Source organism: Molossus molossus, unplaced genomic scaffold (genome assembly GCF_014108415.1).
Source record: "Molossus molossus isolate mMolMol1 unplaced genomic scaffold, mMolMol1.p scaffold_m16_p_12, whole genome shotgun sequence".
Taxonomy (NCBI): Eukaryota; Metazoa; Chordata; class Mammalia; order Chiroptera; family Molossidae; genus Molossus; species Molossus molossus.
Window position 1 is genome coordinate 69814681 of NW_023425347.1, and position 12364 is coordinate 69827044.

A 12364-nucleotide genomic window follows, 5' to 3' on the forward strand; every position below is an offset into this window, starting at 1 on the left:
TTTCCCTGCCTTTATACATTGTTACCATTCTGAAGTTCTATGAAATACAGCAGGAATTTATAAATACAATTCCTTGTTGCTCTCATTCATACAACACAGAACAGCAAAGGTACATATTCATAGTAATTAGATAATCTGCCTTTTGAGTGGGACTATATTGGATTACATGCTATAGAACATGCCCAGGATACAGATCTGTTTTAGGGCTGGCAAGACCACCTATTTCCATACCCTTCATTTTACAAAAGGGGAAATTGAGATAAACTGACTTGACATTTAGTGCAGAGGAAACTGGCACTTGAAACCAGGTCTCCAGACTCTCAGTGACTATTACGCCACAGTGGGTCTCTGAGGTAATTCCTAGGTGACAGATATGGAGATCAAGTATTTTGCCCTCAAGCTACAATGGCCTTTGAACACAGAATCTGCTGGTAGAAATTAAAAAGGAGACTCAAAGTTGATGGACTTTATTATTCTGTTGTATCCTAGCATGGAGATGAGATAGGAACTTTATCCATATACAAAGAGCCAGGCATATCTGATCCACCATTCAGCCACATTCCAACCATCCTTGCTTCATGTTTCATTCCTGCCGCTCTCCAATGCTGACACTATTTCCACTTTCTACTTGTCTCACCCAAGAATCATTGATTAAGTAGCAAATAAAATTTTCTACTATTTAAAAACATAAATCAACCATTAAGTCAATTCCCAATTACATAATCAAAACATCATCTGTGCTGTCTCTCTACTCCCAGTAGACACCAAGAAAATAGAAATACATGTTATTATCTACTGAAACCTAAATCATAAAGGTGAGGCTATCTATAAGTCAAATTAAACATAATACTTCCCATGGCAAACATCAATGACTAATACATTATGAAAGTTCCAAACAGAAAGTGGACAGGGAAGTAGTCTTTTCTGTGCCCCAAATTAGGCATATTTAATTGCCTGTTGATAGAGAATACAATGTAGCATAAAGATGAATGGAACCAATTTATGGGTCTTCTGGAGAAGACTGAGGAAACTAGGCATGAAATATATGTTTCACAGAACCCAGTTCCTCAAGGTGAAAGTTTCTGAGAATGGTAATTAACAACAATGATGTTTTGTTAGCTTTTTTCACCAGGCAACATAACACTGTCAGCAAACAATAAATATGTCCAGTTCTAAATGTTCTTATCACATGTTTAGTCTGTTAAAAATGTTCTTGATGTCAAGTTAAAGCAACCGAAATGTTAGAGCAAATACATTTTCATATGGCAACTGGGCTAAAAGTATTAGCTTTAACAAGAATGATCAGGCCAACATGACACAAAGAAGGCAGTTCTCCCATCTCTACCCTTTCTCTTTAACCTGGTCTAAAAGTCCTACTACTAGAGCAACTTCTCTAATATGCTCTTAATTTCAATTCAGAAAAGACAATCATTAAAATACTAGAAGTTGTTCTGGGTGAGTCAGTGAGTGAGTGGTGAGTGAGTATAAAGGCCAAGGACATTAGTGTACACTATAGAGACTACAAACACTGTACATTTAGACTACGCTAAAATTTCAAAACATGAGATTAAATCAAGCACAAGAGAAAATGACATAACCAAGAGATGTGGTAAACATGAGATGTGGGAGGAGGCTGCTGCTGGCATAACACAGCATAGTGTTTTACAGCAAACTTTTTTTATATAAGTAGAGATAGACTCTAAAGTAACAATAAATGTACAGTAAATACATAAACCAGTAACTCGTTTATTTTCACTATCAAGTATTGTGTACTGTACGTAATTGTATGCTCTATACTTTAATACAACAGGCATCACAGCTTTGTTTAGACCAGTATCACCACAAAAATGATAGCCATATCACTAGACAACAGAAATTTTTAGGCTAAATAATATTAAGGGATCACCATCATTTATGTGGTCTGTTGCTGAATGAAAGAAACACCATTATGCAGTGTATGACTATATATATAAAATATATATTTGGTCATTCAGACCAAATATAATCATCGCAGGGAGACAATCAAATAATCATAAAACTAAAGGTGAATTACAAACTGATAAATGTTATAAAGGACAACATAATTACAAACGGACTGATGTAATGAAGTGCTTTGAGAGCATATAGTAGAGAAATCTGACCTTGTCTAAACATGTAAGGGCTGGTTTCAGAGGAAACCTTTGCTCATGGTGCCCAAGCTGTATGCCAAAGTGCCTAGAGCACAGCAGCAAATTCACAAGAGTTCCCTGGTTTTAAATTTCAAAAGGAAATAGCAATAATTGATGTCTGTTAGATATCATGTGAACTAGCAGCTCAGGGTAGTTCAGTTTCAGCTTTAGATCATGGCACATTCTTTTAGAGGACACATCTTTGTGATGCTGATTTTTTGGTGGATGCTGTGATTAAAAGCAAGTACCACATGGAAATTAATGTGGAAAAGGAAATGAGGATGGAAGTGTCGAATCTGATTCCAAAGTATGAGAAACTGCAGTGCCCAATAAGCATTTATATCCCATTAGTAAGTAACTGTGGAAAGAAAACTGCCACTTTTTCTTTTAAATTATATGTATTATTTCTTCAAACAGCTACTAAATTGTTAGAAAACTTATTAAATATTGTTTGGGTCTAATTACTTAATAAATAGAACTATTAGATATTTATTTTAGACTAGAGTGGTTGTGAAAAAATTTCCTGAGATGCTAAGGGAATCTTTAGTGTTTGGGAATCTCTGTATTAAGCTAAGATCTGAAGGATGAGTAGGCATTTCAAATACCATGTACTAGAAGGAGCAAAAGACAGGAAAGTCAGGGTCCCCACTCTTCAAGACATTACAATCTAGTTAGGGAAACAAAACTAAAAGATAAAAAGTTTTACAACAATTTAATTTTAAACTTTAATATTTACAAAAATCTTTCATATCTTTTCTCATGAAATTCTATTAAGTGTGTGTCTTTTTCCTCTCTGAATTGAGAGCCCCTAGAAATCTATACCACTGCACACAGATACAGTATTTGCATTCAGGAACTATTTCTGGGTTGATCACACTTTTTTTCCTTCATTTTTCAATAGCACTTTTAAAGCTTTACTCTCCTTAGGCTTTTCTCAGAAATGAAACCTCCAATTACCCTATGCAAGGGTAATTCTGCTGTAAGTGCTCTCCACGCCCTCACATCTCCCAGCTGCTTCTTTCCGACTGTCCTTTAAAATTGAGCTCATACAGATCACCTGCCTTGGGAAGACTTCCATGACCCACTGGACTGTAATTTATAATGTCCCTTATCTAAACAGTATATTTGGTATATTTCTATCATAGGAGTTACCACTCTATCATATAGCAGTCACTGATTAAATTCCTTGTCTCCCCAACTTCTGATAGCAAGGTCTGTGCCTTATTAATCTCAGCAGCTCTCACAGTGTCTAGCTCTCAAAAAATGTTTTCTGAATAAATGACAAGTACAAGAAAAATTTTTTAAAAAAGACTACTTATGCCATTTCATCTTCATGAGTTTCTTGAGGAAAAACAAACAAGGAATTTACTCAAAAAACCCTTAGGAAAAAAAATTTACAAATTTGCAAAAGTGAAAATGATAATCATCCAGTGCTGGTAAAGAATCAATACACTGCTGACATAAATATAACAAGTATAATGTTTCTGAAAAGTAATCTGACAGTTATCAACTACAATTTAAAATGCACCTATCCTATGACTCAGCAATCCTATGTAGGGATTCAGAATGAGTCACTCCAAGATGTACCTCAGTGGTATGTGTATTATTTTGAGCTAAAGGCAACAGGGACCTACTTTTAGGAACATTACTGTCAAAAATAAAGTATTGCCCTGGCCAGTTTGGCTCTTAGAGCGTTAGAGCATCAGCCTGCAGTCCACAGAGACCCGGGTTTGGTTCCTGCTAAGGGCATGTACCTTGGCTGTAGTTTGTACCCGGCCCTGGTCGGGTCGTGCGTGGCGGCCACTCAATGTGTTTCTTTCACGTCAATGTTTCTCTCTCTCTCTTCCTCTCTCTCCCTCCCACTCTATCTGAATAAAAAAAATGGAAAAATGTCCTTGGTGAGGATAAAAATAAATAAATAAAGTATCCATATGCAATGTTATATTTACATGAAAGTTTATTGAAGCACTGTTTGCAACAGCAAAATAATTCCTGGAAACTATCTTGAATGTTTATCGATAGGGGAATGATACAACCATGCTATGTAGCATCCATTTTATAGAATACTCTGCAGCTACTAATAAGAAGGAATTAAATGTTATGTAAAGACCTGAAAAGATATCCATCATACATTCCACAGAAAACAGAATAATCGCTCTTGAAGATAAAAACAATAAATATTTGTATTTTTATCTGTAAGAATATTAACAAAGAGATGGGAAAGCAGTTAATACTAATGACCTCAGATTAGAGATTAACTTTTCCCAACTAGTATGTAACTTTTGTAACTTAAACTAGAAAGACAAAAATATATATATATGGAAGCTTTCAAAAGTAAGGCTAGTAATATCAGAATATAGTCTTTTCTCCAAGTTCTTAACAAAAATATCCTATGTTATAAACACTTTTAATGACAAGGTGGTGCTTCAGAAGAGTCAAGAATTCTGTGGACTATCTCTATCACAGATATCTTAAACTTTCTTTAAAAACAAACACCCAGCTGGTGTGGCTCAGTGGTTGAGCATCAACCCATGTACCAAGAGGTTGCTGGTTCAATTCCTGGTCAGGGCACATGCCCAAGTTTCAGGCTCAATCTCCAGTGAGGGGTGTGCAGGAGGCAGACAATGGACGTTTCTATCTCTTTCTCCCTCTCCCTTCCTCTGTCTCTAAAAATCAATGAAAACATATTTAAAAATAAAACTACAAAAAAACAACAACAACTATTCTTAAACAAGCTTTATGTCCAGTGGGTCTTCCTATCTAGTTTCTTCTATGAATGGTAATCTGCTTCAGGGATGTGTAATCAGGAGCTTGGAATTTTTAGAATGCTCAAATTTTCACAACCATACATTTATTCACTGAGGGTAAACAGAAGTGTTACACAAGAAACTTTAGTAAGACAGAGCTAGGTCTCCTTTAAACCCTCTATCCTGAAATTGGGAGAGCTAACTGCTACGTGGGTGCCCCCTGGGGATCAAATTAAAATTTTTTTTACATCTTTAGTACAAACTAGTATCCTCTAAAAATAACCATTCAAAGAATACTTATTAAGCACCTATTATGTGCCAGGCACAATGTTCAACACTTGAGACATAAAGATAAGTAAAATCAAGTTTCTGATTTCTACATGCTTAATGTCAATATCACCCAAAATTTTCTAAGGACAGTAGGTAGGATGGCTAAAGTATGAGTTACCCAAAAAGCTCAGACTTGGACATTATGACACAAAAGATAAGAATCTTTTTGGGTGCTATAGAAAGCAATTTGGCATGGATATAAGCTTTAGCATAATTTTTTTTTAAGTAAGTAAAATGTTCACCACCTTTAAAAGAGGTTTGAAGATGTCTTTCAGCTATCACATCAAAATTGTAGTTGTTATTTTCAAAGACAAGTTTAGGTTACAGCACCATAATTTTTCTTGGGTCAAAATAATATAAATAAAGCTTAACTTTAAAAATTCAAAAATAAGGTAGTATCCTCATTAAGAATTTTTAGTAACAAGCTATTACGTAACAACTCTACCCTAAACACTAACTCTAAGAGGATTGCACTGATTTTAAAAATAGCTAATTTTCAAAAACAAGTTGGGTATGAGAGGACACAGAAAATAGAAACAATTGGTTAGAAAATAAAACAAATTTGGAAAATACCAGTACACTTTCAACAATTAAAAAAAGAAGTCGTAGTAATGGGGGTCGGGGGTGGGGGGAATCTCAGCTAACAAAAAAAGAAAAGAAAAATACTAGTATAAATAAATGGGCAAAGTCAAAACTAAAACCCCTCAAACCTTTCCTTCCTAGTTCAGAACACTTTCAGAAGATACTGTATCAGATTTGCCTTTCCTTCCTCAAGGTGTGGGAGAAAAGTAGCAGAGGTAGAATTCTCCTCCAGAAAAAAAAACAAGTACTGACTTCCCTCCAGTTACATCCACATTCCTAAAAGCAATTCCTCAAGACATTAGAGAGCCAGGTAGTTGCAGGTTCTGTAGCTAGGGCCCTAAAGTGTACTTCTGGCAGCCTGAGTTGGAAATCAATGTATTTTTCTCAAAGAAACAATTCTATATCAGCCACATTTCAGGGCTCCTGCAAGCTAAATTAGCACTGGCATGACAGTTGGGAAATTTAACCTGGTTTCTATTGCTTTTTCCCTACAGGAAAAAAATTCTGTTTCAAAAATTACAATCTTTGGGGATTCAGTTAGTTTGCCTGTATAATAAAATATTAAATCAAAATACAAAGGACTCACAAAGAAAAAAAAAAAAAACCCTCAGATTTAACTGACCATAGACATTCCACTGTTTATTTAGTCAACTGGAGAATAGCAATTACTAAATTATAAACTATTTGGAATTTGTAGACATCAACTTAATGTTTATGGCAATTGAAATCAAGAGAAACTACTTTCACAAAAGATGACAGTTTAAAACAGTTTAAGCTCATATAATTGCTGAAATCTTAAAAAATAAATTATAAAATAAATTATTTTAATAATAAATTATAAAACATATCTCATCAGGAAAATCTTATAATAGATAATTAGTAGGGTTAAAATATTATCAGCCCTTACTGACCAGAGATAAGAATAAATACTAGTTACAAAATGTGCAGATTATTTTTAATCCAGTGCAGTAAAACAGGTATTATTAGTTTGGGTGTGGACATTTAAAGCCACTTTCCAGTTCAGAAACAAAATACTTAGCATTCAAATATAATGGTCATAAACTAAGTTTTAAAAAGTAACACTACTGCCCAGCCAGCATGGCTCAGTGGTTGAGCAAGACCTATGCACCAGGAGGTCACCGTTTTGATTCCTGATGGTTTGATTCCCAGTCAGGGCACATGCCCAGGTTGTGGGCCCAAGCCCCAGTGGGGGGCATGCAGGAGGCAGCCAATTGATGTTCTCTCTCATTGACGTTACTCTCTCTCCCTCTTCCTTCCTCTCTCTCTAAAAATCAATAAAGAAAAAAAATTTTTAATAATAAAAAATAACACTACTACAAAGTAAAAATAACCAATCTCATAAAGTACAGGAAGTCTAAATTGAGGGGGAAAAATTTGCATCTGTGTGCCAAAGCCAAAGATTTTACTTTATTTAATATTCACAAATACCATATTAGATAGATTTTTCTCCCTTTTTACAGAGAAAGTCAAGCTAAGAGTAACAACTTCTCTGGAACTAAACAAACAGTAAATGGCAGTTAGGATTTGACTCCACATCCGTTTGACTTTAGTCTTTGCTCCTTCCTCTATCGTGCTATTTACATGAGTCATTTCATACATAAAACAAAAACTTGAAATCATCCAATTGTCATTTGTCTTCTAAAAAGTGAAAAGAACCAACAAAAATGAGGAGAAAATATTTATGTATATTGTGGTTGAATTAGTTCCACTTTTATTCATAAAAATGATCAATTATGATAAATACAGTTGTAGAATACAAAATGAAGTAGATGTTACCATTTGACTTTTTCTGGATGCTCTTTAGAGAATAAAATATAGGACAGGAGTGAATTGTAGGAACACAGAAGAAGAATTAAAGGCCCATGCTAAAATAAGCCAGCCACATCATTCAACAGAGGGGGTAATTATTTTAGAGGTTCTGGGTCAAAACTTTTGTTAGTCACTAAGTTTCGCAGTGATTCTTTGGGTATTTTACAGCACCCCTTGTCACCTCTTCTGTTCCTACATATCTTGTTTTCCTTCTCTCCCAAATATTCCCCCGACTCTCCAATAAGCATTTCTCAGTGTCACTGCAGGTGATCACGTATCTGTTAGAAAATTGTTAACAGAATTGAAGTGGTAACTTTATCACCACTTGAAGCAAAAAAAAAAAGTAACATAATATCAGAATTGGGAGGTATTTTATACTGAGTTTAAAACTGGGTGTACAACTCGGAGAGAGGAAGTGACTTGGCCGTGAACAAAGCATGAGTTGGCAGCACAGCCTGAGGTTGAAGCTTGATCTCAGTACTGGGCTCCACAGTTTTTCCAACCACCGAACTGAGACTGAGCGTCAGGGCTGGTACTGCCAACTGAAGGGGCCAGAAAGCGCTATTGGCGGACCACACAACACCTAACGCAACAGCCTGTCTGCCGGAACTCTTTGCTAGGGTAAAGGCTAGTGAGTTGATGGTTCATAGTTTAGAGCTCACCCGAAGGGGCAGAGTAGAAAAACCGATCTCCCCTTCAGGCAAGCAGCGGCGGGCGCACACCGCCCCTAAACTAAATCCATGCTCCTACTGCCTTCCCTTCCCACTCCCAGTGACACCCTAATCTGCGCGCTGAGGCTCCCCAGATGCTAACTGTCCCCGGATCCCTCTGCCAGCCCCTTTTCCAGATGAACTTTGTCCCCAAGTATAAGGAAAGAGGGGCGCAGGAACAAAGCAACCCCCAGCAGTCCCCTCCATTCCCACCGCCCTAAGGCGGGCAGACGTGGACTACCACTCCCCATGTGCCGCGCGCCAGCGGACCCCAAGCACCGCCACGCGAGTGGCGCGACGGTCGCCGGGACTCGTAGTCCGCGGCCCCGCGGCTCCCAGGGGTGCGGACCTACGGGCGCGACGGGACAAGCCGGCCCGGCGTCCGGTCAAGCCCAGAAGATCGCCAGCTGCCTGCGCCTCACCTCGACGATACGGGCGCACTGGGTCCCTTTGCCGGCGCCGGGACCGCCGAGAACGAACACGACCTTTGGCTTCATGAGGCGGTGAGAGCAGAGGAAAAGCGGCCGGCGGGTCACCAGCGGGAAACCAAGGCCCAGGACAAGCAGCAGCCGGCTGCCGCAGCTGTTCAGCATATACAGTGTCCCGGCCGGACGCTGAGGGAGCTGACAGCAGCCGGGCGGCGGAGGCGCGGGGCGGGGCGGGACGGCGAGAAGGGGGCGGGCCGAGCCAGCGCCCGCCGTGGCCCCGCCGCCTTGGCTGCCGAGGCGTCCGCGCCGCGGCCGGAAGAGGAGGGGCTTCCACTGCTGGCGGGGTGGCTGTGCGAGGGCGTCCCCCAGGTGGGGCCGTGTGCCCTCTCCTCCCCGCTCATTCATTGGTTCCATCCGTCGATTCTTTACCCTGTGCATCCTTGTGTCGGGCCTGTGCTGGAGTCTGGCGCAACACAGGCCAGAGCAGAACCTATTGTCTCTGTTCACAAGGAGTTTAAATTCCAGTGAAGAGGCAGCCGACCTGAACAAATCAACACATGCTTAAGTAAATAAATACAAATAGCAACAAAGAAAAAATAAATACAAATAGTAGTATAAGCTTGGAAGGGAAAAAAAATGGAGAAATAACAAGGGATGAATGTGATTTGGGTAAGGTAGTCAAAGAAGACCTTTGAAGAGGTGACATTTAAACCAAGACATAAGGATAGGAAAGAGCAAAACTAGGCAAAGACTATAATACAGTGTCCCACAAAAACCCTGAAAAGGCTTGTGTTAGAGAAGATAAGTGAGACCAAGAGCTGTATGAATGACAAGTGAGAATAGAAGGTGGGAGAGTTAGACTGGTGGTGGGTCATTCAGGCTCTTTACAGATCACTCCATTTCTCTGTCCCCTGCATGAAGGAAAAATCTTAAGGGAGAAGAAAAGTAGTCTAAGGAATGAGTCCTGGTGAACACAGACCTTTAAAAGTTGATGAGAGGAGGAGCCTGTAAAGAAGAGCCAGAAAGGTAGGAGGATAACCATATTATGCTGGAGCAGCGTATTTGGGGTGGGATTTTGGTGATGCAGTTGTGAACACGGTGTTAAAAACAGATGAATACAAATAAATTGGATTTTGCAACTGGGAGACTTTAGACTTATGAACTCTACAGTTTTACCCAAAGCAGATCACACACTATGTGTCATTTGAAGCTAGACTGAAAGAGGAGTGGATAGAAGATGAGGAACTGAAGACAACACAGAGAATAGGGGTCAAGGCTTTGTTTAGGATTACATTGGGAGTGATAATGTCTAATATGGTAGCCACTGGCCATATATGGCTATTTAAATTAATTACATTAAATACAATTAAAACTTCAGTTCCTCACTCATACTAACCACATTTCAAGTGCTCAATAATCACGTAACTAGTAGCAATTTTACTAGACAGTGCACATACAGAACATTTCTGTCATCACAAAAAAATTCTGGGCAATGCTGTATTAGAGCTTATATTTAAGCTACTAAGATTGATATGGAAGAAAGGAACCCTGTGAGAAGAAAAATCAGATGGGTTCCAAAGGGCACATGAAGGGCCTCAGATTACTTAAAAGGTTTCAGAGATGAAGAAGTTCATTTATAATAGGAGTTACAACAAGAAGAGTACAATTACAGGTAAGTTTGAAGATAAAGAAGCATTCCTGTCTGATAAATTTATTTTCTCAGTAAAGAAAAGGCAGTATCAGCTGAGGGTAAAGAGAAGGAAGTAGGATGTTTGAGAAGAGAGAAGGTATGAAATAGACATTTTTTGAGAGTGGAAAATTGGTTTTCTAAAGAAAACTAATCAATAGGACTTCTGAGCAATATTAAGAACTCATTTGGTTTGAGTTTGTCAACTATAAAACAGAATTAACTAGGTATTCCACCACCAAAAAGGATTTATTTGGGGCGGGGGGATTGTAATCCAATACATACAGAAATGGCAAGTTATGTGCACAAACTACCATAAACCATTCCCTGGGTCAGGCTGGGACTCACAACCTCAGCATCACCCCCAAGAGCTCCTCCCTGACCTCTGGGTTAACAGCTGACCATGCTAAGAGATTGCACTGCTCTAGACCTTCCACAGGTTTCAGCTCCTCCCACAGGCCTGCCCTATTGATAAGGTGCAGGTTAAGGTCTCTGTCATAAATTTTATTAAGATCATCGATTTAAAATATTTGAAGATGTTTGACTGTGCAGGTGCAGGCATAGAGAAGACAGACTGTTGAGTTTATCCAGGGTAGGAGTTTTGGCAAACAAGTATAACAGAAGGAAAAAGGGCCAAGAGGATGGTTGCAACAGAATGCTTATGATGATGTACATGAGCTCAAAACCATATAGAAAGCAAATTTGGCATGTGAGGGTTGATAGTGGGGATGTGAAGGAAGCCTGGAATGAGGACAAAGAATTAAAAGCACTGTTGTCAAAAAGTGGTTGTAGTAGGGTACTTAAATAAGGGGTACTTAAGCAAGTGAGCTGGCAGTACAGACACTTATGGTCTGAAAGGGATATTTGGAATTGATATTTCAGAAGTTGTGATTTCTGGTGATGCTAAGGTCCAAGGTGAGCCCGTGCAGGGTGAGACATAGGGAATGGAAGGCTGAGGCAGAATGAATATCCTGAGAGGCCAGGGTGCTAGGTTTGTCATCCAAGTAGAAGCTTAAGTCAGGGAGCATTAGAGTGAAGGAAGAGACTATGAGAGAGGAATTAAGTTGTTGATGGCAGAGTGAACAGAAGGCTGGGAAATGATGGCAAACAGGAGGGGAGGATAGTAGCATAGCCTTCTGTCTGGCTACCCCCAGTATTCTTTTCCATCCACCATCTCCTCTCTTCTTCCCTCACTCAGTATGTTCAGCCTCCTCCCCATCTCATTCTGCCTTCTCGTTCTCCTTAAAAAAGAAAAAAGAAAAGAAAATGTATTGCCCGACTGTGTGGCTCAGTGGATTGAGCATCATCCCATGGACTAAGAGGTCCCAGTTCAATTCCTGGTAAGGGCACATGCCTGGGTCGCGGGCTCAGCGCCTAGTGGGAGGTGTGCAGGAGGCAGCTGATTGTTTTTCTCACATCAATGTTTCTATCTCTCTCTCCCTTCCTCTTTCTCTAAAAAGTCAATAAAAACATATTTTAAAAAATAAATAAATGAAAATTTTAAAAATTGTTTTATTACTTTGAGAGAGGGAGGGGAAAAGAGAGACGGACATGAAGGGAGGAGAGGGGAAGAGAGAGAGAGAGACTGATTATTGTTCCACTTAATTATGCACTCATTGGTTGATTCTTATATGTGCTGTGACCAGGTATCAAACCTGCAACCTTGATGTGCCAAGACAATGCTCTAACCAACTGAGCTACCTGACAAGGGCCTTTCCTTTTTTTGTTTTGTTTTACTTATTCCCATCCCTCCTCTCCTTCTTTTCGCATTTCTAACTTCCTCTCCTTCTCCCCATCTACTTCTCTTTTCCTCTCCTTCTCCCCACCCTCTTATTTTTCTTTGCCCCGCTTATCCTTTCCCCCTCCAGTTTCTACTTCCTTC

The 12364-nt window shown here is 39.3% G+C and overlaps 1 protein-coding gene across 1 annotated transcript in view; it reads right to left on the bottom strand.

The window, feature by feature from the left end:
• Positions 1 to 9000, bottom strand: part of CMPK1 (cytidine/uridine monophosphate kinase 1) — a 38342-nt gene extending 29342 nt beyond the window's left edge. Inside the window, exon 1 of the mRNA XM_036257390.1 lies at positions 8790 to 9000. Within this exon, the coding sequence (XP_036113283.1) occupies positions 8790 to 8960 (171 nt within the window). The 5' untranslated portion in view covers positions 8961 to 9000. The remainder of the gene's footprint in view (positions 1 to 8789) is intronic.
• Between the last annotated feature and the right edge of the window lie 3364 nt (positions 9001 to 12364).